The sequence below is a fragment of the Glycine max genome, chromosome 3, assembly GCF_000004515.6.
Source record: "Glycine max cultivar Williams 82 chromosome 3, Glycine_max_v4.0, whole genome shotgun sequence".
Taxonomy (NCBI): Eukaryota; Viridiplantae; Streptophyta; class Magnoliopsida; order Fabales; family Fabaceae; genus Glycine; species Glycine max.
Window position 1 is genome coordinate 7721718 of NC_016090.4, and position 27381 is coordinate 7749098.

General features: G+C 30.4%; 2 protein-coding genes across 2 annotated transcripts; one reads left to right on the forward strand and one right to left on the reverse strand.

Moving 5' to 3' along the window:
- The first annotated feature begins 13930 nt into the window (after nt 1–13930).
- On the forward strand, nt 13931–24109 carry LOC100786290 (AMP deaminase). The gene is made up of 20 exons (XM_006576459.4): nt 13931–14593; nt 15758–15930; nt 16200–16404; nt 16579–16757; nt 16845–16896; nt 16986–17113; nt 17220–17399; nt 17781–17848; nt 17932–18074; nt 18866–18927; nt 19377–19490; nt 19701–19841; nt 20088–20240; nt 21079–21132; nt 21213–21323; nt 21401–21574; nt 21661–21741; nt 22960–23058; nt 23504–23605; nt 23746–24109. The coding sequence occupies exons 1-19, from the start codon at nt 14236–14238 to the stop codon at nt 23570–23572; spliced, it is 2544 nt and encodes an 847-aa protein (XP_006576522.2). The 5' UTR covers nt 13931–14235; the 3' UTR covers nt 23573–23605; nt 23746–24109.
- A 1703-nt stretch (nt 24110–25812) lies between these two features.
- On the reverse strand, nt 25813–27112 carry SLE2 (Protein). Its single transcript, NM_001250358.1, is given in 2 exon segments — nt 25813–26414; nt 26917–27112. Coding segments are annotated over 2 exon segments (318 nt in total). The 5' UTR covers nt 27035–27112; the 3' UTR covers nt 25813–26214.
- Nucleotides 27113–27381: the final 269 nt, after the last annotated feature.

A 27381-nucleotide genomic window follows, 5' to 3' on the forward strand; every position in this document is an offset into this window, starting at 1 on the left:
AAGGTAGTCATTATTCTTTTTTTATATAGTAATTATGATTATTATTTTATATTTGTATATCTTACCTTCATTTATTATGTTAAAGGATTGTGTAGGAGCTATTGATGGTACACATATTTTAGCATGCATTCCAAAAGATTTGCAAATTCTATCCCGTAGAAGCCAACTTGAACCAACTATCAATGTGTTATGTTGTTGCTCATTTGTCATGAAGTTTACATGTGTCATGGTTGGTTCGGAGGGTATGAATGACTCAATAATCTTTATAGAAATGATTTAGAACCTAGATAACCATTTTCCCATTAGCTTTCTTTTATCATATCATGGAGAACGCTATCACTTGCGTGATTATAGAAGCCAACAAACACCCCAAAGTCCACTAGAGTTATTTAATTATATGCACTCTTCATTAAAAGATGCTTTGGGAATTTAAAAGCACATTTTTCATTCAAAAATCAATGTTATCATATGTCTTGAAAAGACAAAAAATATATATTGCTTGCATGTTGTGTTCTTCATAATTTTATTAAAATGAAAATGCAAGATGATCCTTTGTTTAGACAATATGCCAAAGAAAATATTGAAGTAGAAGTTGAAGAATTAGATGAAAATAATATGACTGAGGCCACCATGTGTGACTACAACTAAGACCCATCAAATGATAAAATTTTTAGATCAACTAACTCGACGATTATGAGATGCAACTAATATAATACCATAATTGTATTATACTTAATTGTTATTATTATCATATTTTTTATATAAATCCTATCCACCTTTTTTGTTTTATACTTGTAATTTGTTGCTTAGTAGCGTTATGTAACCCAACACACTATTATTAGTATTATGTTTGTGTCATTATTTTTTTTTTTAGTTTTAAGACAAAAAATTGTACAATGATTTTTTTAATACTTTTTAATTATTTTTATTTTATTTAATTATTTTTTAAATTGCATAATTTCATAATGGAACATGAAAAAATAGAACATTGAGCTTATTTTATCTATTTTTAACTTACAATCGCTTTTAAAATTTCAAAATTAAAACTCAACACCCAAAATTGAAACTAAATTTAATTTTTAATAATTTTAAAATTGAAAACAGAAAATCACTCCAAAGGAGACCTAAGTTATTAGACTATTCAATAGAGTTCTGTGGTGGTTTTATATATACTAGTTATTTACCTGCCGTCACTTTCACTTTGACGCATATATGCTTAAAATACAAAATTTTTACATAAGTTATTAAGCATATAGTAAAAAATAATAATAAATATATTAACTAATTAGATTTGAATTAATTATTGATAAAAAAAACCTTATAAAATAAATATTATTTAATAAAATATTTATTTATAAAATTATTTTATATTATTTCTAAGTAAAAATTATTTCGTAGGATTTAAAAGTAAAAAAGAATGTTGAGTCTTCAATATGAAATTATACTAAATACTCAGATAAGTAAATTTGTTGTCCACACTGATCCAACTTGACTTGAATAGGATTATCTCTCATGATGGATACTTGAGATCTCCACCATTAAAAAATAAAATTAATTTAATTTATGATATTATTAATGAAGTAATTTAAAATTACTTTGTAATTAAAATATATTTAGTAAATTAATTTTAAATTTTGTAGTATATGCTTATGTAAAAAATAACATTATTATATAAATATTAATTAACAATTTTTTCATATATGAAATGAAGTTATTAAACATAGAGTCAACATTTTTTTAATAAATATATTAACTAATCAAATTTAAATCAATACTCAGTATAAACATTTCAACATCATAAAATAAATATTATAATAATTATTTTTTTTATAAAATTTTCTTATATCATTTTTAAGTAAAATAAATTCATAGGATTTAGAAGTTAAAAAAATAAAAATTGTTGAGTCTTAAATATGCAATTGTGTTAAATACTCAAACAAATGAATTTGACATTTAGAATGATGTTATCTAACTCGAACATAATTATCTCTCATGCATGTTACTTGTGATCTCTACCATAAATAATATAAGATATTAATTTTTTCTATTATTGATGAAGTAATTTAAAAGAATTTTTTAGTCATAGGAATGAAGTTGTGTTGAATACTCGGAGTAATAAATTTGTAATCCATAATAATCCTACTTAACTGAGACAGGATTGTCTTCATATTTGTGGTCTCTATTATAAAAATATTTAATTTATGATATTATTAATAAAATGTTTTAAAATAATATTTAACTTAGCTGTGTTGAATAGCTAGATAAATATATTTGTCGTTCATAATAGTGATGCTTGACTCTAGTAGAATTATTTATCATACATGATACTTGTGGTCTTAATTATGCATAATAAAATATATGTAATTTATGATATTTTGTAAGAATTAGTGAAAAATAGTTTTTTTTTAATAAAACTCCATTTACTAGATTAATTTTAATGTAATTATTATGTAAAATGAATCAACAAAATTTTCATTTATGAAATTATTAAATACAGAGTCAAAATATTATTTTATAATAAATATATCAACTAATTAAATTTACAGAATAAAAAAATCATAAATAGAAAAGAAGCATAAAAATGTAAAAAGAAAAGAAAGAAAGAAAAAGAAGAAGAAAATAATAAGAGAGAGAATAAAAAAATAGAAAAGAAAGAAAACATAAAGAAAAAAATACCAAAGGAACTGAAGATAAGAAAGAAAACATTGGGTGAAAAGAAAATAAAGAAAGAGAAAAGCTTGGGGGGAAATTTTTTTGTCATAGGTTGACACCTGTGACCTGTCCCAAGGTGTTAACTTTCAATAGATAGATAGATGTTTTGCAAATCATTGCTAATAAGCAAATGCATTATGTGCATGCTTGACAACCCATTAACGAAGCACAAAATGGAGGTTGTCAAAGCATCTCTTTCCTTCCTTTTGTATTCATCCGTTGCAACAACTCACTGAAAAAACAAACATGTTCTATATTAAAAATTACAACAAGATGAATTAATAATAGTAATGAGAAAATAGAATAAAATAAAATATATTTTTGTTTCTTATATTTTTATTAAATTTATTTTGATTCATTATCTTTTAAAAGATATGTTCCGATTCTTTATCTCTTAAATTTGAGTTAATGTTTGTTTTTTGAAATAATGTTCGTATTTAATTTTAGAACACAAATTTAAATATTTTTTGACCGATTGAAGATTTAAAATATGCCATACACTTACATACAACCTATGAAACTCAGTTAAAGTTTGGAAAAAAAGGACTACAAACAACTAAAAAGTGAGTGTCTCAGTTACCAAAAAACTGAAAATTCAATATCAGATTCTCACTCTTTATTTCATAAGCCTCATGTAAAATTTGTTAATAATTGAAAAATATATGTAAAAAAATTATGTCAAGAGAATATGTATATTGCTAATTAACTTGCTAACCCATAACTTATTTTCGGCGGCATAGCTTCACTTTTCAGTGTGATAGAATGTAAAATAGCGTTAAAATTATATTTTATAATATGGCGTCAATTGTTTCTGAAAATTCAAATGAAATGCCTTCACAAATTTTCACACAAATTAATATAGTGCTTCTTTAATTTTCATATATATATATATATATATATATATATATATATATATATATATATATATATTATCCTTCGACGCATGTATATGGTTTAAAAAAAATAAAATTATCAGTTAGTCAAATATCTATGATAAACTTGTAAACCCCACCACCATGAAATGGAATCCAACGAAAACATGCCCAGTTGGATTCGATACTTCAAATCAACTTGCTGGCCATATCTTGTTGGAGTTGAATTATGAACCAAAGATATTTATACATGCTCTGGTTAAATATTAATTGGGTACGTTAATTTAAAAAAAAAATGAAAGTATAGTTTTTTTTTTATATACACATTCAATATATACATTCAAATGAAATTATTATAAAATAAAAACATTGTAGACGTTATTAGTAAATTTTGTGTCAGTTTTAATATGGTTTTAAGATAAATTAGTGAATTTTATTTTAAATTTTTAATAATTTTTTTGTGTTGAGTTTCTAATAAAATAAAAATTTGTTTTAGTTTTTCTAATTTTTTTCCCCTAAAATATATAGATAATTTGTTATTAGTCTCTATCAATTTTTTAAAGGAAATAATACAAAATGAATAAAATATTATAAAAAATAAAATAAAGAAATAGATATACTAAAAAGGACTAAAACAAAATTAAATAATCATGATCAAAAAATATTTTGTGTTTTATTAAAAACTTTTTTATTCTATGCATTAGTGTGTGCTGGTTATCGATTAAGGTATTTCTGTAGAATCATGTATCTTAGGGTGTTTTCGTTGAAGGATGTCGTTTCAATGTAAAAATTTATTAAAAACCTAAAACAAAATTTATTAATTTATCATAAAATTAAAACATACTTTTTTTTGTGAAATTAACTGAGTGTTTTCTTGTCCGGTACAAACAACTAATCTCTCGAGAGTTTAATAATGGTGTTTAAACTCTGTTTTTATAAGTTTCATCGGTTAAGCTCAAATTGAGCTATATACATATTGGATGGAAGGAAAAAAAATCAACTTTAGGGAATGTATTGGATTAGCATTTTAATAGATTATTTTAGCATAAAAAAGTCTTCTGAATTTTAAAGATTTTATGTAGAAATATTATGACTTATTAGAATTTTTTATAAATTTTTTATAATAGTTTGAATTTTAATGAATTTATATGGTAAGAATTTAAAGGATTTAAAAGAAATTTATAAATTAATAAAGTTTGAAAGAATTATGTGAATTTTTAAAAGTGCATTCAAAATTAATAAATTATAAGAGTTAGTGAAAAAAAAGTAACAAATGATGAGGTTTGGATAAAAAAAGTAAAATCAATATAATTTTTTTAATTTTTTAATAATTATATTGATTTTAGCTTTATGCCTTTCTATATTAACCTTTCTTGTAATATTATCTTCTTATTTTTATTTTTGGATTTGAATAATATATTTAAAATTACATGTTAGTTTTCTGATTTATTTTAGTTACTATAGTTATTTCATGATAAATTTAATAACAAATTAAAATGGGTACAATAATAAACATATACTAAAAGATATTAGGGGGGGGGGGGGGGGGAAATTAATAGGAGGATTGCATAACGAAATCAAAGGTAACAATCATGAAAATATTAGGATGAAAATATCACGTCAAACAGTTGATCAATATGGTCCATATGAGAAAAACATTATTTAGTTTTAGCACATAAAACAAATATTAATTTAATATGAGAAAAGGAACTCACATAATCAATGAAAAAATAAAGAAAAAAATTCAGTAAAATCTCGAGGATTTGGATGAGATTCTTTGATAAATGTTATCAAAATCCTTCTTAAAAATAATTCATTAAAATTTGTATATTTTTGAATACCAAAATATCTTTTATAAATTATAAAAAAATCATAGATGAATACCATCATATTTTATTGTCTTCTTTAAAAAATCTTAAAATTCTTAATTTAATACCACAAAACTTATTTATACTATTTAAAAATCTTGATTGAATACCATATAATTTTTTATTTATAAAAAAGTTTTTTAAAATGGTTTGAAATCCTAATCCAATACACCCCTTAAACCCAAAAGTTAAACTCTAAATCTTATATTTTATTGAATCGATTTACTTTTTTTTTACTCTTAATTAATACTTTAATAGTTAATAGCTAATTCAGAAATCTCTCATGTCTTTTAGTGCTTTTTATTAACATACTCTAATTTTTACTGTTTTTTTTACCAATCTAATTTTGACTGTTAATTCTTCAAAGGCACCAAAATGCGTTTGGCAAAAGAATAGGTGGAATTTGCTATATGAACATGCCGATAAAACTTTTTCTGTTAAACCTCCGAAAACATGAATTCTTCATTTTCTCAAATGGAAATTGATCTTTAATTAGTGTATAATAAAAGTTAAAATAAAATTCAAATAAAAGAATATCATTATCTTACAGTATATTTTCAGTTGCTTTCAAACTCGAGAAACCAACAAGGATATAGTGAGTAGTGACCGAGAACAATTCTTGTCATACCGGAAATATATGCTGTTAATCATGATGTTGTAGGTCGTTTAAGGTTGACAGACAATTTAAGATGTATTTTTTTTGGTAATTGTAATAATAGAAGATAATATAAAAAGTTATAATAATTCAACGCATCATGTTGAATTATATCTCCTTGTCAGACAATTTAAGATGTACGCTTCATTACATAAAATGCCAACAAATTACCGTTAGAAACACTGTTTGTAGAAACACTATTTGTACATAGATTGGTTGAAGGATTACACCATGGATAACTCTACTATGAGAATTTAAAAAAACACACTAAATAAATATTTTTTATTTTCTTGGTGTGTTTCTCTAATCTGTCTCTATTTAAAAAAAATAGTTTTTTATTTTAAAAAAATTATATCTGTCTATTAAAAAATTCTTATTTAAAAACATTTATTTTAAAATTATTTTTTTAAGGTTTAAACAAATTCACCCAAAAATATCACCCAGTGGCATGTAAGCAAAAAAATTGTCATGGGCTAGAAGCAAAATATATATATATATATATATATATATATATATATATATATATATATATATATATATATATATATATATGGGAACTAAAAACAAAAACTTAATAACTTAAAAGGATAAAAACACAAAAAAGTATATAATTCATACGGACTATAAATTAAAAAATATAATTTATATGGACTAAAAAATATATTTAGGAAGACAAAAAAATATATAAGTCTTAAGTTAAGACTTTGTCTCATGTATTTGAAGGTCTAGTTAGTTTGAAAGACTATTTATGCATCTTGTCCTATTTGAAGTTGTGATCCTTAGCAAGTCTGGCCGATAAACTAAGCTAGACTTTGAATATGACCAAATCAAGCCCTAGAAAGTGGTCCATGACACATACTAGACAATTTTGTTAAAAAACTTTTTAAACAAGTCAAACTTATTTAAATCAAGTGCAGCTAGATGAAAGATAATATGGTCTTGATGCTGTGATTTTTTTGTGATAGTCATTAGTGATTGTGGGATGATGCTTTAAGAATTACGCCATGTATAACTCTACAATGAGAATTTAGAAAAACAACAAATCATGATATCACCATCATAGAACCTTCAAACTGAACATGTAAGTTGGCTTTTAGGATATGTCAAACCTTTAAAACAATTTCTACTATCAAATTGATCATGAATCAATATTGTGGTTATGTAAAACATATCATGGTTCATGTTCATACAAGATCTTCTAGAATAAGTTAGACCTTTAAACAAGATAAATCGAACCTTAAAAATTAACCTACAGCAGGAAAATAGACCAAATTAAACTTTTATAGTTACAAAAATATGTTATTACATATTTAAGTAATTATTTTATATTAATACTTAATTTAAGTTTATATTTTTCGTTTTACAAATATGCCATTATTTTATTTTCTGTCCTTATAATTTTTTAATCCTTGTATTTTTTTTAGTTCATATAAATTACTTGTTTTGCTCTTAATTATTGTTTACGTTACATCTATGATGTTCTTTAAAAAAGAACAGATATGATAATTTAGACAACCAAACTAAAAAACATAAAATTGCTTGTTTTATTATAATAAGTTTTTTTTTTCAATAAGAAACCTTAAATAAATGACACAGAATACTCTTCTTAAAAAATACTTTTTAGAAGAAAAAAAACAAAAACAGTTGAAACAAACACATAAAAACATAAATTTATTTATTTTATTATTAAAACACTTTGTAACAAATAAGTTTATGACAATTTCTATATATCACCCGACGTGATTTAGATTGTTTTTTTTTATCCATAGTAATAAAAAATAATGTCAGGAAATTTAACATAATTTACACATGTTACTTGACCAATTAAACTAGACCTCCTTGATTGATTTAAATTGATTCAATCTTTTAATAGATCACAAAAACAATTTTGATTGAAATATGATATTAAAACTATTTTGATTGAGGCAAATCAAACCCTATCTTCTTATCTCTCTTTTAAATCAAACACCATCCAATAAAATACTTTAGAATGAAAATTTGAAAATATATAATTTTTTTTTATATTATCCCCTTTTTATATCATCACCTGACACGATTTACATTGATTAAATCTGTTAATAGATCAAAAAAACAATTTTGATTAAAATATCATATTAAAACAATTTTGTTTGAGGCAATTCAAACCCTATCTTCTCTTTTTGTTTTTGTTGTTGAAATCAAACCCTATCCTTTTTTTTAGGAATCAAACCCTATCTAATAACACCTATTTATGAGAATTACTCCTTAACCCAAATTCCCCTCATGAATCACGATGGCATAAAAAAATACACGGTACGCAAGAACGATGTTGAGTTGTTGTCCTGTATTTGTAGTATATTGAGTATTAAATGTTAGATGTAAAGTGACACTCCAAAATATGCATGAATACATCAAACATTAGCAGGTCATCATCTTATCGATGTCTTTTGATGTGTCTCGTATTCGATCAGCGTTCGTACTGAGTATACAATGGTCCCATGCATATTAGTATTGTTATTAGATATATTAGATTAATGAAAATGAAAAAATCCGTCCATGAACATGTGGTGTGCACTGTGGAGTCATTTTGGCATGTTTTGCAATTGTATGGATAATGAAAACGACACACAATAATCCACCCCTTTTGTGTTTGTCTTACACGAGTACCCCACCACCATTCCCAGCTATGTAGCACTCACTCTCCTGCCTCCCCCCAAGAAATAAAGAAAGTATTTAAAAAATAATGTAAGAAATATATTATTTTTAGATTAGTTTAATTTATATACACTTCATTAATATTCAATAAAATTTGACTATTTTATTCTATTATCTTATTTGTTAATGTGATGTAATAATAAAGTGAAATCCTATTAGATATTTGCATAAGAATATTTTAAACTGGGAAGTATATAAATTAAACTCTTTATATTCTAAAATTAAACCTTTTCACTTTAAAAATAAAATTTATGCAACCTTTTCAGTTTTTAAGTTTAAAACAATAATGTGAACAATAATAAGGGCTATGAAAAACAATTCAACATTAGGGTTTTTAGGGTTTTCTCTCCTCCGTTAAGAGTGTTATTTTTTCTGTCATTTTTAGTTTTTTCTCTCTTTTGTTAAGAGTCGTGTTTTCTCTTCGTCATTGAGAGTTTGGCTGCTGAGTGAAATTGTGTGAGCGAAACATCTGTGAGGGTTATGTGAGAGTGGAAGGAAGATGAGGAGTTCATTGAAGGATAAGATGAAGAGTGCAAAATCATGAAGTTGTTCCCATGCATTTTTTTAATGGCAGAGCTTGGTAGCCAGTCCTTCCTGGACTAATGATCATTTTGAGTTGGAACTATCAAGGGTTAATGATCATTTTGAGTTGGAACTATCAAGGGTTGGGTAACTTGCGTGCTATTCTAGTTATTAGGGACCTCATTCGGAGCCATAAACCAAATGTTATGTTCTTATAAAAAACATTGGTTCATGCAAATAAAGTGGAGGAAATAAAAAAGACAGTCGAGTCTAATAATTGCTTAGCAATTGATAGAGAGGGTACGAGTGGGGGTCTTGCTTTGTTTTGGAATAATAAGGTCAACTGTCAAATTGTGAATTATTCTATGAATATTATCAATGTAATGGTTGTTGATGATAATAATAAAAAGTGGAGATTTACTAGTTTGTATGGATTTCCTGAAAGCCATAGAAGAAAGATTCCTAGAACATGCTTAGGAATCTTTCTTTTCTATGATCTCTCCCTTGGTGTGTTATTGGCGATTTTAATGACATTCTTTCCCACATGATAAATGTGGAAGAATGGATCATCCATCTTAGCTAATCAATGGATTCATGAGAAATGTGTTAGATTGTAATTTGATGGACATTCCTATGGTGGGTTATCCTTTCACTTGGTCACATAGCAAGGGTACTATTAATGTTGTGGAAGAAAGATTAGATCGTGCCTTGGTCACTAGTGACTGGTTAGACTATCATCTTGATGTAAAATTGCAAAATTCAATAGCATTTATATCATATCATAGTCCCATTATTCTAGCTACCCAGGAAGCATCAAACCATCAAACTATCACCCATAGGAGGAGAATGTTTAAATTTGAAAATGCTTTGTTGTTAAAGGAAGATGTAGAGGAGATGGTGAAAGGCAACAATAATAATTTTGGTGAGATTGATTTCACTAGTAAAATTCAAACCTTCAAGGAGAAATTGGAGGCTTGGGGGAGGTGCATTAGAATGAGATTTCAAAAAGATATTAAAAGAAACAAACATAAATTAAAGGATCTGATAAGAGCTACTGAGGAGGAAAAGGTTGAGGAATTTTAAAAGGAGAAGGAGGAACTCACAAAACTATTACTTCCGGAGGGGGCATTTTGAAAACAAAAATCCAAGGTGCATTAGCTTAAGGAAAGAGATATGAATACTAAATTCTTTCACTCATCTGTTACTTCTAGAAAAAAAAAAAGATTAAATACCTAGATGATAAGGAGGGAGAAGAGTGGAAGACCGGGAGGGGATTTGCAAGCTAACTTTTGATTATTTTGTAGGTTTATTTGCATCTATATTAGGGCATTGTGTTGTGATTACAAGCAAAATTACTAGCAGAGTTTTGAATGATGACAATTGCAAGCTTTCGAGACTATTTTCATGTGAAGAATTTAAAGAGACAACTTTCCAAATGCTACTAGGTAAAGCAATTGACCCATATGGATTTAATCTTGGATTTTACCATCATTTTTGGAACACTTATGGAGAGATGTGTTTATGGCTGGATGCAAGTGGCTCACAGATGGTGTTTTTCCTCTGCTGTTAATGATACCACCATTGCTTTGATTCCAAAGGTTGATTATCCACAAGGCATGAAAGATTATAGACCTATCTCCTTATGTAATGTGGCCTATAAAATTTTGTCTAAAGTGTTGGCTAATAGACTAAATGAGGTTTTGGAAAATTGGGTATCTAAAGAACAATCAACTTTTGTTCGTGGTAGATCTATTATTGGCAATGCTTTGGTTGCTTATGAAAATTTTCATTTTATGAAGTCCAAAATAAGGGTAAATAAAAGAGAAGTAGCATTGAAAATTGATATTAGCAAAGCATATGATAGAATTGACTAGGGTTATTTGTAAGAGATTAAAATTGGCTTTCATACATACTTTGTTAAATGGATAATGCTTTATGTTTCTACAGTGAATTTTTATGTTAATGTAAATGATGAAGTGATTGAGCCTATTACTCCACAAAGGGGCTTGCATTAGGGGTATCCTCTCCCCCTACCTTTTTATATTATGTGTTGAAGGATTGTCTGTGCTAATAAAAGATGCAGAAAAGAAAGGTGAAGTGTGTGTGGTTAAATTTTTTATGAAGACTCCTGTTGTTTCCCACTAAAATTCTATTAAGTTTTTTCTGAAGTAATCAACTTTAGAATGCTTGAAGTTGTGAAAAATGTAAAAAGTGATGAAATCACACTACATCAGAATGGAACATCAATCATAACTTCATCAAATGAATTCATCAAGCATGGATTCATTCTAAGCAAGCATAAAAATGGATATTTTGATGGTTCTTTAGAATGCCCATCACAAAGGTTCCTCAAAATGCTAAACAACTGAAATTCTACTAAGTTTTTCTCAAGTAATCAACTTTAGAATGCTTAAAGTTGTGTAGAAGTGTTAAAAGTGATGAAATCACACTACATCATAATGGAATATTAATATGAACTTCATCAAGCATGGATTCTTTCTAAGCAAGCATCAGAATAACTATTTTGATGGTTCTTCCAAATGCCTATCACAAAGGTTCCTCAAAATGGGAACCTCAGAATGGTTCTGTTTGCTGTCACTTCATGACATCTGTAAAGTGAATCTACTTACTCCATAAGTGTGCTAGTTGTATGAAGCTCACTATAATAGTCTTCTTGGGAGCTTTATAAGGCATTTTCGAAGGCTATGAAGAAGAAGTTGAAGCATCCCAAAATTGCAACACTTTGTGCTAGATCTCTGTGATTGAGAAATTTGTGTTTTAGCTTTAACCATCTTTGTGAGAGTAACTCACTTTTGTATTGTGTTTTCAAAGCTTGTAATAATCTTAGATAGAAGTGTGAAATTAAGTTCCTGAGTGGAATTCCTCTTGTGAGGAGAAACTATGCAGTATGTGTACTAAAATCACATATCTTTTTTTTCCTGTGTAAAGTCTAGTTGTGACTAACAAAGGTGAAACCTAATGATATAGTTGGTCTAATAGAGTCTAAGATTGAAGTCCAATAGGAAATTGGCAAAGTTATGAATTCTAGTGGTTGCTGGTCTAAATGTGAAGGAGTGTTAATGAAATTTCATCTTTGAGGGTGAAAAATTGGATGAAGTCCAAAGTTAAAGTGAACCAAAATAAAGACATTTGTACACTCTTTTTTTCTCTCTTCCTAATTACTTTGTTCTTGCACATATCTAAAACTACTTTAGTATAGATTCACAAAATAAAAAATCAAATATCTAATAGATTCATTAAATAGAAAATCAAATATCTAAAAAATTCACCAAACTTCTTTTGCAGTTCAGTATTTTCATTCAATCATAAAATATTAAAAAGATTCATCAAATAAAAAATTAAATATTTAAAAGATTTAATTTATCACGATGTCAAACCATTATTACTATCATTGTCATAAATTTAATTTTGAAAAGATATCATTTACAAAACCTTTAGTGGTCTTATTAATATTGATGTTTTTTGACCCAATTTATTAATGTTTTTAATTACTTTTTTTTAGAGGAATGCTTTAATTACATTTTGACAGGAATTTATTAATGTTTTAATTACTTATAAAATAAGTAATATTTACTTTTGTATTATTAAATGTATTAAATATTTTTAAAATTTGTTCTAAGAATATTCTAAAGAACATCGCTTATTACTTATAAAATAAGCAACAAATAACTCTTATATTTATATGATTTAAAATTTGTTCCACGAATATCCTAAAGAACAATCTGTGCAGAGCAGCTTTCAAATAAAAAGAAAAACCAATATAAAGTCATAATGTCATATAGTTACAAACATATAATGTAATCATTAATCAATCAATAATTAAAAAATAAAACAATTATACCATGTAAAAGTTGATATACTACTAAACTTACTGTTACGGAAAAAGTGGACCCAACTCAGGTTATCTTTTCCTATTGCTCTTTTTTAATCCCATCGTCTCGCACCAGCATAAAGCTGATAGTGAAATTTGCGAACAAAAGAAAAGAAAAGAAAAGTTTATTTGGAAGTACTTCTAAAAGGTTAAAATTAGTTTTTAGAAGTTAATTCATAGAAGTTATTTTATATAGTTTTTTTAAAAAGATACAAGCATATCAATTGATCAATAAAAAATTAATTTTAATTTATAAAAACATATTTCATTTTTTTTATTTTCTTTTCCTAATAATATTTCTAAACAAAATTATCTAAATAGACTCTAAAAAATTTAGAAAATTATCCTTTGGATAATTATGAATTTAATGTTAATATACGAATAATACAATGTAAACTAATAACAAAATAAGTTATGTTGTAATTATTATGTACGATAAATTTATTGATTTAAGATAATTATTTTAAAATAATTTAAATGATAAATATATGATCGAATAACTTGTATCATTTTGTAATGTTAGTACATAGATAATATTATGATGTCATTTAATAATGTTTGAAAAGTTTTTTTTTGGAAGAAAAATCTTTGAAAGGTTAACAAACATATTATTTTACAGGTTGCATAAAAAAAAAATATTTTACAAGCGTATCTTTTTTCTCAATAATTACTAGTATTAACTTGGTTTCTCTCTCTTAAAGAAATACAGAAAGAGGGTATCCATCCAATCCATCCACGTCCTCTCTCTGCGTCGTTTGTGTATAAATAGCAGAGCGCGAGCCAATACTTGTCTCCATTTAACACAGAGCGAACTCAGAGACAGAGAGTGCTTACGCAGTTTTCACTCACTGTTTCAGTAGTAGGGTTTTTCTTTATCCCCTTTTTTCTTCTCTCTTCTCTCTTTCGTTCACCACTTCGACGCTAAGCTAATATTTCATTCGTTTTCGTGAACGCGCTAACGGAGAACGATTTCGGTTATAGAGAGAGAAACTAGGAGAGATAGAGAGCGATTGATCATATATGGATACGCACGCGGTGCATTTGGCCTTGGCGGCGATCGTCGGAGCCTCCGTCGTGGCCGTGTCGGCGTATTACATGCACCGCAAGACGCTCGCGCAGCTGCTGGAGTTCGCGCGCACGGTCGAGAGGGAGGCTGACGGCGGCGGCGGTTCCGACACCGAACCGCCTACGGCGCATTTGAAGAAGCGCCTTGGCAGCTCCAGGATGCGTGGCAACGGCGGATACCGGCGTGGCTCCGCGTCGCTGCCGGACGTCACGGCGATCTCCGGCGGGTTCGACGGGGAAGAGAAGCGGAACGGGCCAGTGCACGTCGACGGGATTCCTGTGGGGTTGCCAAGGTTGCACACGCTTCGTGAAGGTATGGCTTTGGTGGAAATTTTCGGGTTTAATCTATGATTGTGTGTGTGATTTTGTGGTTTTTGATTGTTTGTCAAGATTTTTTTTTTTTTTTTTGTGAGTAGTGAGTTGAGCTGTAATATGATAGTTATTTTGTTTGGTAGTGTGTGGAAGTCTTTTGATGGGTTTTTTGGAGCTTGGATTGTGCATAGTGTGGAGAACTTTCTAATTAAGGGGTAATTAAGGAGTGCGGATGTTTCTTTTTTTTGGTGTGACAGAGGAAATTGGAAGGAATTGATTCTGGTGCTTTTGTTGATCGTGTGTTTTATGGTTGATACTAGCTTTTTGTTTGTTTCGGTTCTGTGAGATATATGACTTAAAAAGTTAACAGGGTTATTTGGGAAGAAAATAAGACAAAGAAGTGAGAATATTTCTGGATGTAGACGAGTCTCCATAGCAATTTAGAAATCTGCAGTTTAAAGACCCGAACTTGTTCACCTATTTTCACCTATCATCGTCAGGAATTTACTTCAATGAATTTTATCAATTTTAGTTCATTTTAAAGGCTGAACTTTGTTCACTAAAAATGTTGTCACTTGAGTGCAGGAGCTGGCCTGGACCAAGAGTCAAGAGATATGATACTATGTGATGGCTGAACTTATAATTGTTAACTAAAAAGTAAGAAAAGTATTAGGTCTAGCAGGTTCCAATGAACAAAACAGAGATCACATAACGTCAGACGGATATGAAAGTTGAAGTGAGAAGAAAGTATAATGGAAATAAGCAGAAGTATTGGAATGACAAAAAGACTGAAAAAACTTATCCCCGCTGAATAGTTTCTCTTTAGTGGATCAGTCTTCTTGGACCCATATTCCTCTGATAAACTAGCTAGGAATTCAACTATACAGTATTAGAAGATCATCCTTTTCTTTAAGAAAATTATAATTATTTGTTTTCTTCAATTGTTACTGATATACCTTTGCAATGTCCCCAGAATTAAGATATAATTTAAATTCTTTCCTGTGTTTAATCTATGGAAAGTTGCACTGGCAAATGTTGCAGTAGCATTTGTTGGCATTATACTACACATCTTTCTGATGCACTACACCTTCACATGTACAGGAAATGTCTGCTTGAAAGTGTTCATCTTCATTTTTTTTTCCTGACTAAGATATGTTTCTGACAGGAAAATCATCTCAATCTGGTTCCTTTAAGAGAAGTCTTTTAAGACCAACTTCTCCCAAGTCCCCTGTTGCAAGTGCCAGTGCCTTTGAAAGTGTAGAAGGATCAGACGATGAAGATAACATGGCAGGCGAAGTTAAACTGGATACTACGTATCTGCACACAAATGGGACTGTTGTAAGTGTGTCATGCACATTAATTAAGTTTATCTTTCATTTGATATTCTATATAAAAAGGGAGGTCATTGAGGTGATAATTAACTTTATCTGTTTCTCTCTCCCTACTTTCTTAATGCCTGACCTGTTTCCCCGGGCTTGGAATTAATCCAGCCTTTTCTCATTACTCTTTTGCTATGCTTTGATCATCACATGACACAGCATTCTGTATTAGCTAAAGCAAAAAAAATGAATGATCTGTGAGTTGAAATTGAAATTACCTGTATGCAGGTGCCAGAAGGTAAAATCCCATTTGAGACTTTACCCAATCATGTTAATGCTAACGGAGAGCAGATGGCTATTACTCCAAGTATGATCCGCTCTCATAGTGTTTCCGGTGACCTGCATGGTGTGCAGCCTGACCCAATAGCTGCTGACATTCTGAGGAAAGAGCCAGAGCATGAAACTTTCACAAGATTGAGAATAACTCCTCTTGGTATGAACTCTGACATGTTACTCTTGCTCATTCTCTTGAGGCCAAATAAATTGCTTGGAATGGGTTTTCTCATTGGATGTTGAGAATCCCCTCCTTCAAACACTTTTTTGATGCCAATATTTACATATCTGGAAATTCTTATAGCAAACTTTAATTGTTATATTTTTTGTTTAGAGGCTCCGTCACCTGATGAAGTAGAAGCTTATGTGGTTCTGCAAGAATGCCTTGAAATGAGAAAAAGATACGTTTTTAGTGAAGCTGTTGCTCCATGGGATAAAGAAGTTATATCTGACCCCAGTACACCCAAGCCTAATCCAGATCCATTTTTATACATTCTTGAAGGAAAGTCTGATGTGAGTTTTTTCTCCCACCGTTGAAAACTTGGATCTCCCTATGTTCTATGCTGTGATAAAATTAGTTGTATTTCTTTCGTGCTACAGCATTACTTTGAAATGCGAGATGGGGTTATTCATGTATATCCAGATAGGGATGGTAAGTAACAGTAATTTGCTACTGATAAACTTGGTAATTTTATCACCACTCAAGGTGGGGTCTTATGCATGCTTGCCTATTACTTGCAGCAAAAGAAGAGCTTTTTCCTGTTGCTGATGCAACTACATTTTTCACTGATCTTCATCACATACTTCGAGTCATAGCAGCAGGGAATATAAGAACTTTATGCCATCATAGACTCAATCTTCTAGAACAAGTACATATCGAATTTACTGAATATGAGTAACAAACTGCAGCCTATGCTTGTATTTTAATTACGTACAAGAATCAATTGTTGTTTGACAATTTCTGTATTTTTTCAGAAATTCAATCTTCATTTGATGTTAAATGCGGATAGAGAATTTCTTGCTCAGAAAAGTGCTCCACATCGAGACTTCTATAATGTTAGAAAAGTTGACACTCATGTCCACCATTCGGCATGCATGAATCAGAAACATCTTTTAAGGTTCATAAAGTCAAAGCTGAGAAAAGAGCCTGATGAGGTGATATTTTGGATCTCTTTGTTGCTGTGATGTAACATACATTGCAGTAGCCCCCTTTTTTTCTCCCTCTCAGATGTTATCATTGAACTGTATGGCAGAAGAGATAGAGCACAAATTGTTTTTCTTTAAGTATATAAATATAAATTTGTGCATTTTCTTGTGAGAATTTAATGCAATAATATGTTAATATACTTTAGCGTATCTATTCGCTAAGATGGATTATGAAATGTTACTGATATGCCTGAAAAGATTAGCTTATTGTCATCACTTGCAGAAGTATGTAACATGATGCATTATGCTATTTTTTTAATTTTTGATACTTGGGAATTATATATATTTTATGAAGCTGATGTGCACTGCATATACTTTTAACATTCTCAGGTTGTAATATTTCGAGATGGGACATATCTAACATTGGAAGAGGTTTTCAAGAGTTTAGATTTAACTGGGTAATGAGCTTTTGTAATTATTATATTTATAATTGGCTAGCTGTATGTTTCAGGAATTGATCCTCTTTTGTCCTTTTTAACAGATATGATCTCAATGTTGACCTTTTGGACGTTCACGCAGACAAGAGTACTTTTCATCGCTTTGATAAGTTCAATCTTAAATACAATCCTTGTGGTCAAAGTAGGCTGAGGGAGATATTTCTGAAGCAGGATAATCTCATACAAGGTAACATTTTTTTGGGTATAACACTGTCCTATCACACCTGTGTTTACTTGTAATCAAATTCAAAGGGGCAGAAATATCCTATGGTTTTGTGCAGCTTTCTTTACTTGATAGAATCTACTTCAAAGTTTCAAATGGTGTTTTTTTTTTTTTATCACAGATTAACGTTTAATGAACATCATCCAACTATGGATCATGTGCAGAAACTAAGCGTGCTTTTAAACATATCAATACGACTCCTTGAACTCCCCAAAGCACTCGTATATTCTATGAATGGAGGTTTTCTGCACATGCCTGAGTGGGTCAATATGCACTGGTTTGTGCATTTTGGTAGTGCAGAAGTTGTGTTGGTGTAGTCGGGTATTTTTTGCATGACCCAAAGTTTGGAGGGGTTTCTTGAAGCCTATATTAATATCGTGGAATCCTGGATTGCATTAATTCATTGATTGTTGTATATACAATCTTTTAGGTGGATGCACCTCAATTCATGTTGTACAGTATTATATCATTAATTTATTTAGGAAACGAAGTGCAGTATAAATAAAATTTTCTCTTCTAAGGAGTGGTATCAAGGTTTGAAATTGAATTTCAAACAGCCATGGTCATCCTTGGAAGAACCTTTATGTTGCTTCCATGAAAGCAATTGCTAATGCCACCTGTGGGTTCATAAAGAGTGAAAAGACTTTAAATGAATGGCTTCCAATTATTATTAAGTGTTTATGGTTTGTTATCTGTCTTCAATATCCTAGCATCTTTACTTATATGTGCTAATACTTTTTTCTTGCATTGAATAGGTCGTTTTCTTGGTGAGTTGACTAAGCAAGTGTTTTCAGATCTTGCTGCCAGTAAATATCAGGTGCTTTCTTGAGTTCTTGTGTGTGTGTATTATGTATGTGTCTAAACACATATATATACATCCTTACTATCATGTCAGTGATGTAAGACAGTCTGAGAGTGCTTCTCTTGGCTGGGTATCCTGATAAAAAATACTTCTCTAGGGCTGGAGTTCTCTTTTGACTTAAATATCATATACTGTTTGTTTGTAGGAATTCAATATTGTACTATAACTATCAATTTCTTACCATAACATAAATAAGACTGATCCCAACAATGTACATCTACAACTACAATGCGTCTTTATTTACCACTACCCAATAGTGCAATAATATGTTCATGAGTATGAGGACCTATGTTGCCCAATGTGTTTTGACTTGTTGACTATAATTTACCATTTCTTGACTGTTGTTTATATATGCTTATCCCCATCTAGATGTTAACTTATTTCTGTGACTTATTTATTCACAGATGGCTGAATATAGAATATCAATATATGGTAGGAAGCAAAGTGAGTGGGACCAACTAGCCAGTTGGATAGTGAATAATGATTTGTACAGTGAGAATGTTGTATGGTTGATTCAGGTATTCTTTAATTATTTGTTTAGAACACAGATTGGTTGTATTTCTCATAATGATATAGTAACGATTTATTATTTCTCCCAATCTAAATTATTTTGGGACTGCTAAATAATAAGAATTTGGGGAGCTTTTTCTGCTTTCCATTTATGGCTTAATTTGCTCAGCCAATTGTAGTGTTAGCAATTAATGGTAATTCTTATAAATGTCTTGCAGCTTCCACGGTTGTACAATGTGTACAAAGAAATGGGAATTGTGACATCATTCCAGAACATGCTTGACAATATTTTTATTCCACTTTTTGAGGTCACTGTCAACCCAGATTCACATCCTCAGCTGCATGTTTTCCTGAAACAGGTGTGTTATTCATCTATGTTGACTTTTTAGAGTAAATAGCCAATTTTAGTCCTCCAAAGATGAAGTGCCATTAGATTGGTCCTCATCATAATGCTTGCTTCAGCTTAATCCTAGATAAATAATTGCTTATTTTTCAAAAGCTCTCACACAAAGTCAAAGAAAAAAGCCATTATTTTTCTAAAATAAGTTGAACCAGACATACTCTTATTCCAGTACTGTATGGTATTAATTTCTTCACTTTTTTAGGTTGTTGGGTTGGATTTGGTGGATGATGAAAGCAAACCTGAAAGACGGCCAACAAAACACATGCCTACACCGGAGCAATGGACTAATGTATTCAATCCAGCATTTTCATACTATGTCTATTACTGTTATGCAAATCTTTATACCTTAAACAAGGTATGTAACTTTTCTCCTGAATATGTATCAATTTTTGGCTGCTTATCTATTCACTCTTTCAAGACGAAAACACGCTTCTTTTTACTGGTTATGGAAAGAATGCAAAGAGGAACCAAATAGGGGTGGTTCTCTTCTTATTTTCTATTAAAAATGTATACATCAAAGTTATGTTGCATAGTTCTAGAGGTGTTTACAGGTTGGTTTTGGTTGGGATTAAGATTTATAAAATCCAAACCCACCACATTTAATTAGGTTGGTTTGATTCAGACATTCAGTTTTTAAAAATTTTTTTGACCAATTCTAACCAAATCAATCCTATTAAGACTGGATTGGTTTGGCTTGAGTTATCAGGTTAAGATAAACAAAATTATTATGTTTTTTAATTTTGTTCCTGACACATTATCTTCTTTATAACATTTTTGAATTTTATATTACTACTAACTAAAATGGTTGTTTATTATTTTAATCAATAATGTATATAATTTCAAGCGTTGGTTTTAGTTTTAGTTAATATATAACTTATACAACTATAACTTTACATGTCTTATATTATTTATCTCTATCATAAGTATGGTGAATCAGTTGGATAGTAATCATGGCCAAAATGAATTCGAGAACTGAATTGAGTAATTGGTTTGGATTATCAAGTTAATTAGGTCAATCATCCAATGAATATTCCTACTACATATTTCTCATATTTTTAATCCCTCCCAGTTCCTCTGTTCTGTCTCTTAATAAAGTAATGTATTCAAAGAATTTTCTGCAACTTCATAATCGGTGTTGAGTTTTTGAGCTTTGTTTGACACACCAAAGTTAACCCTATATAATTATTTTTCAGCTTCGAGAATCAAAGGGAATGACGACAATCAAATTCCGTCCACATTCTGGAGAGGTATATACTTGAATATATTTTCTGTCCATTTGTTAACTGTTTTGAGGAGACTGATCACTGATGCATCATATTGACTTTAGGCTGGTGATATTGACCACCTTGCAGCAACCTTCCTCACGGCTCACAACATTGCACATGGAATCAATTTGAAAAAATCTCCCGTGCTTCAATATTTATATTATTTAGCCCAGGTATGACCCTTTTTTCAATTGATTACTTGGTTGTGAGATTTGTAGTTTGCTAATTTTAGTTGAATGTTTTTTATTAGATTGGGCTGGCAATGTCTCCTTTGAGCAATAACTCCCTATTCTTAGACTACCATCGGAATCCTTTTCCAATGTTCTTCTTACGGGGTCTGAATGTGTCACTTTCTACTGATGATCCTCTCCAAATTCACTTAACAAAGGAACCATTGGTTGAAGAATATAGCATAGCTGCTTCTGTGAGCTCTCTCTCTCTCTCTCTCTCTCTGTGCATGTGATATAAACAAGCAATGCTCACAGCCAGGATATAAATCTTACTTTACAGGTGTGGAAGTTGAGCTCATGTGATTTATGTGAGATTGCCCGTAATTCAGTTTATCAATCAGGTTTCTCACATGCTTTGAAGGTACATTTTTTGTCCTGATTCTCTTGTGAATGAAATCCTCTACCCTTCAATGCATATATATATATTTTTTTAATTCTTATCCTGACATGTATCTAGGGGAACCCAGAGTTGTGATAGATCATAGATCACCATATCCCAATATGTAATATCAACATTTAATACGATTATCTTAATGTACAGCACTCCATTCTTTTTCAGTATTTTTTAGTTTGAGTATATTATAATTATTTTGGTGAAAATTAAAATAAAATAAAATTCTACAGCCTGCTATAAATTGTTTAATTAAATCTAGGGTAGAATATGGGGCAGTGAACAGCAATACAGCATATTAGCTGTGAAGTTGACTACAAATAGCTCTATTTTAATAGGGAAGACTCCAATTTGCCCCCTCTGACTTAGGTTCAATACCATTTTGGTCTTCAAGCTTAAAAATGTGTAACAAGATCCCTTAACATTGTTTTTATCCTTCTTTAGAGTTGTCTGCTAAACATCAATGGAAATTGCTGTGCTCAAATCATGTCACCATTTGTTTATCTGATTTCTTCTTCGAAATAATTTAATTTATACTTCCAACATAGTCTCTATGCTCAAATCTAGATCACTTTGGTGCTGAAACTTAAAAAAATGTGTCAAGGATTATAGTGCATACATCAGAAATCCAAGAGATTCATGTGTTTGAAGTTGGAGAGGGTAAACTGGACTTCTTGAGAGAATCACACCACAAAAGCTACTTGTAGTTGGAGATCCCAAGGCCGTATAAACCCCACATAGAATCCATACTTCCCACACCATGCAATTGAATTCTAACATTCTACCAAGCTCTTCAGCCCTGGCACTCCCGGGGCTGACTATGAACTAGCCATTTTGACTAGTCCTTGGCAAACATTGGCATGCCAGCGTCACCACCTGTATTAGGTGAGAAACATAGTGGAAAGCTTTGATACAGTGATGCCATTGATACCTTGGAAGATCCACACCTCAAAAACTAATTGTTGTAGCTGGAGAGGCCAAGGCCATTTAAATCCCACATTAGAATCATTCATGGGACTCAAGTTTCATACCTTACAATTGATTGACTGAATCCTAACATTTTTCTTTATGATGAAAATGAAATGATTGTCTGAATCCAAATTAGGCTATTACATGAATCATGTCTATAAAAATACATACCTGCTACAAAATCATAGTGTTTTAAAATGGATCTGTTTCTTGTTTTAGTCACATTGGATTGGTAAGGAGTACTTCAAGAGTGGGCCACGTGGAAATGACATTCAGAGAACAAACGTTCCTCACATTCGGTTGGAATTCCGTGATACGGTATGGACTTATTTATGGTTAAATTATTTAAAAATAACTTTTTATAGCTGTTAATTTTTCATACAATTTTAATTATATTACACTATAATTCTTTTCATGTATGGTTGAATTATACTATATAAGGATCTTAGGAATGTGAAACAAACTATATTATTTATTAAATTAGTTAGTTACTTAAAGGAGAAAATTCAACTGCTTCTACTTTTTAATTTTCTCTCTATGGTTTCTTAACATGGTTCTGAGGACATATGCCCAAGGAAAATCTGAATATGTTATAAGTATGGGGGTTGAATGTTGATACTCAACAATAGGGAACAAAAACTGAGTGAAAACCGATACAAAAATTAGTGAAATTGTAAAGAAAGAAGTTTACTTCAAATCTTAAAATGTTTCCTGATTGTGATTTGTTGAAGGAAAATCACACACTATGAATGCTGTCTTGCAGATTTGGAGAGAGGAGATGCAACAAGTTTATTTGGGCAAAGCCATCATTCCTGAAGTAGTAGACAAATAAGATGCCAGTGGCATTCGTTTCATACACAATGAGGTTGTAAACATGTTCTATTACCATATTTCCTGTTCTTCATTTTTTGAAATGTTTGGTGCAGGTTCTTATTGTTTACGTATTGGAATTTTGCAATTCCTCACTTGCTCCCGAAGTTAACTGAATCTGCTCACTTGCTGTAGGTAGAAAGTATATTTCCTCAAACCCATGCAGCATCAGAGATGTTCTAAGGCTGAAGACATTACAACACTGGTCTGATGATATGAACCAGATACATACTATAGAGAATCAGCAAGATCGCTGAGCTTGAGTATCGAACAACGTTTACAGCTACAAATCGACGTACCGTGGGAATTTTTTTCCTTGTACTATTTTGTGTTATTTTAAAATTATTACGAATAAGTTCATGCTTAAAGCAAAATGATGCCTGTTGGTGTTAGAAATGTAAGTTATGATCCTTTGAAGGGAGAGATGTTCATCTCCCAAAATTTTGATTCCCATTGTTTATCGATAATATTATATATAGTGAACAACAGTTGAGACTTGAAAAACGGTGGCTCTGTTAGTTATACCATAACAAGGCTACGTAACAAGAGCAAAAGTGGCTGTTAAGTTAGTTTTATCCGCGGATAGTTCTCTTATCATTTGCATGGCATTCTTTGCATAGAGAAACTGGTCTGTTGACAACGTATAGAGGTATTTGAATCCTGCACTTTTTATTTCATTTTGGTATGTTCAATCCGAAAATAAATTTGCATTTTTGAATGAATTTTCTGGAATACAATAAGATTCAGTAGTGAGAGGGCATGGAACAAATGTCGGTATAGGGAAGCCAATGATGTAGTTGATAGATGGTTTGGCCAATTCATCCCTTTATTGGGTTTCATTGTTTGCGATCCCCGTTCAACATGTAAATCTCTTATTGAAAAAGCAAAATATTGACTTTTTACATTGGTATAATTGATATAAATGTAAGAGTTTTTACATCAATTATCATAATTGATTATGCATATAACATATTTAAAAGGTAATTGCAGAACGAGTTTTAAACATTTTAGCCAAATAAATAAATTAATAATGCAACGGTTGGCTTCGTACGGAATGTTTCTTCTCTTAGCCTTTTACTTTATCCCCCTTTTCTTAACATTGCCAATCACTGATAACAAGTAATGAAATGAGTATTGGTGAACAATTTTGCAACCAACAAAAATTGGTTGTGAAGTAGGAATAGCCAGTATAGAATTACAGGATGTCGGTAAGTCGCTACAAATGTCAGTTCTTCATTAATCTGCCAAGTCGGTTGTTTTAAAAATAAAAAAATAGAACAACGTAGCATCTCAAAATGTAACTGCACACGTATGTGCTTGCTTCTTGCCCTTGTCTAAGTAAAATTATGAACTTCGTCCCTTTAATTGGGAGCAACGAATAGGATCCCAAGGATTGCTTTACAGAGATTGGATAAACTTCCCCCAAGTAAGAGAAGAAAACAAAAGTACTACTTGGTGTGAAAAATGAAATCAACTCTTTTTTAAGCAAGTCAAATTACAAAACAGCAAATTAACTTTATTTTTTACTAAAAAAAATTTAACTTGTATACAAACTAGTTTTAAGAAAATTCTCTCATAATTGTTTAAAAAAGAATTTTAACGTCTACATATTAAAATCAGTTCAAACTTAATCTTAGAGAATGAATAGATGCTCATGCATGGAAAATTTGTTAAGTCCACGTAAATTTCGCATGATGTTTGTTTTTCCAAATATTTATCAAAATATGGAGGGCTAATATGTTGAGGTTTAATAGTCATTAAGACGACCAAAAACTAGAGCTGCTGCATTTTGTAGCAAAACCATGTGGATATAAGACGTTTATTTGTAGTATATGCAAGCATTACAAATTTTACATCTAGCAAATTGTAATTTTCCATTTTTTTAGATTTTTAATCGTAGACAGAAAATCAGTATGAGTTTCAAGACGACAGAAAATCAGTATGAGTTTCAAGACGACGACGTTCACTTACCGAAGTCATTAGACAACATTATACTTTTTTTGTTGATAATTATCGTAATTAGACAATTGATAGTATTCGTAATTAGACAACAACAGCATGGATTTTCGTGATAATATTCGTAATACAAGTTTGAAAAGATATTTAACCCAAAGAAAAAAAAGAAAGATGTTAAACCTAGAGCGAACTTCAGGTATTGCTGCTAACAAGCATTGATGCAAGACCAAAAAAAAAAAAAGGGATTAAGTTGAGTACGTACGTAATTGTTTGTGCCACGATAAGTTAACATAAGAGTTGAGACCATTACATTCTAGTATTGAACGTGGTCACACCATAGATACATACACATTAGTGAAATGGAGGCACATGCTTGCTTGTGCTAATTTCTGGATAGCTATAGAGCCATGCCTCACTGATCACTTACACACATAAGAGAAACACACATGCAAAAGAAACCCTAAAACAACCTAAACATGCTAGCTAATTATTTCACGACACACATGACATGACACTTTGACCTATATAACTATTGCCTAAACATTATTTTTTATAACCTATTCTTTTCCTACTTCCTAAAACACTTGACACTCACATTTAAGCTAGCATAAGAACACACTACACATGCTAGTGAAGGGTGTTACATTATCACTTATCCTGGTCTTCGTTCTGATTCTGGTTCTTGTTATTACCAGTCCTGAACTTGGACTCATCGATGCCAATGCCTTCCTCTTGAGCACGTTCTTCTCCTGATTTCTCCACAGTGCTCAACCCTCCTTTGCGTCCCATTTCCTGGTACCCTTCTGTACCCAGCTGTTCCTTCCTTGTTTGCCCTCCCTTGCTCCTTCCTTTTATATATATGCACAATCAACAATAAATAAACCCCAAAATCCAAAGTCAAATAGAAAAAAAGAAGAAAAAAAATATCATGCACAAAAATAACTTCATCAAACACTTGAGATAAAATAACGATTGAGATATTTGTGAAAAAAAACCTTGTTGTGCCTAATGAAAGTGTCTATACTCAAAAAAAAAAAAAAAAACAAGGAAAAGAAAGTAAAAAAGAAAAATCGATAAAAATGTGATGGACTAGTATGATATAGATAATGATAATGATTTCAATGAAGATGATGAACAAATTACGTGATGAATAATATAGACAAAAATCTGATGGACAGATATGATAGATGATGAATAAAACTAATTTGAAGGAAGTAAAAAATTAGGAGAAATGTAACGTAAGTGTTATGATGAATAATTGTATGGATATGCAACACAATTATAAAAAAAATATACGAAAATAATTAAAATTAATGTTCCATATATATATATATAAAATTGATTATAAACCTTCAGCAAGGTGTTGCTGAGCCTCCAGGCTCTTGCCACCAGTTCCACCCGGGACAACAGTCTCTCCTTGCCTTGCTCTTTCATCAAGCTCTTGCTTGTTGTTTTGACGAGATGCCATGTTTCTCACACTTGCAAAATTCTCTCAATAAACTTAGGACGGTTATTATGCGATTTGTAACGTAAACTTTTTGTTTTGTGTTCAAAGCTATGTGACAAGAAGAGATAGGGTTAGAGGGTATATATAGAGAACAAATTTGTGACATAATTCACATATAATAATAATTAATGTTTTGTAACTCATCATATATATCATGCATTGTAATTAGCTAGAGGGAATTAACCAGAAGGTGACAACGGGTTAAAATGGAAAAAGTAAGTGTTGCCATGCATTGACACGTGCAACACAGACGCGGCTAAAGGAGAAAGAAGACACGCAGGTGCTGTAACTCTCCAAGTGACACGTGT

Bases quoted from the DNA above. Each gene is read 5' to 3' on its own strand.
- LOC100786290 (XM_006576459.4), top strand. From the start codon at position 14,236: ATGGATACGCACGCGGTGCATTTGGCCTTGGCGGCGATCGTCGGAGCC. The intron at 19,491-19,700 runs GTATTCTTTAAT...AATGTCTTGCAG, and splicing joins ATGTTGTATGGTTGATTCAG to CTTCCACGGTTGTACAATGT. The intron at 21,742-22,959 runs GTACATTTTTTG...TTCTTGTTTTAG, and splicing joins GTTTCTCACATGCTTTGAAG to TCACATTGGATTGGTAAGGA.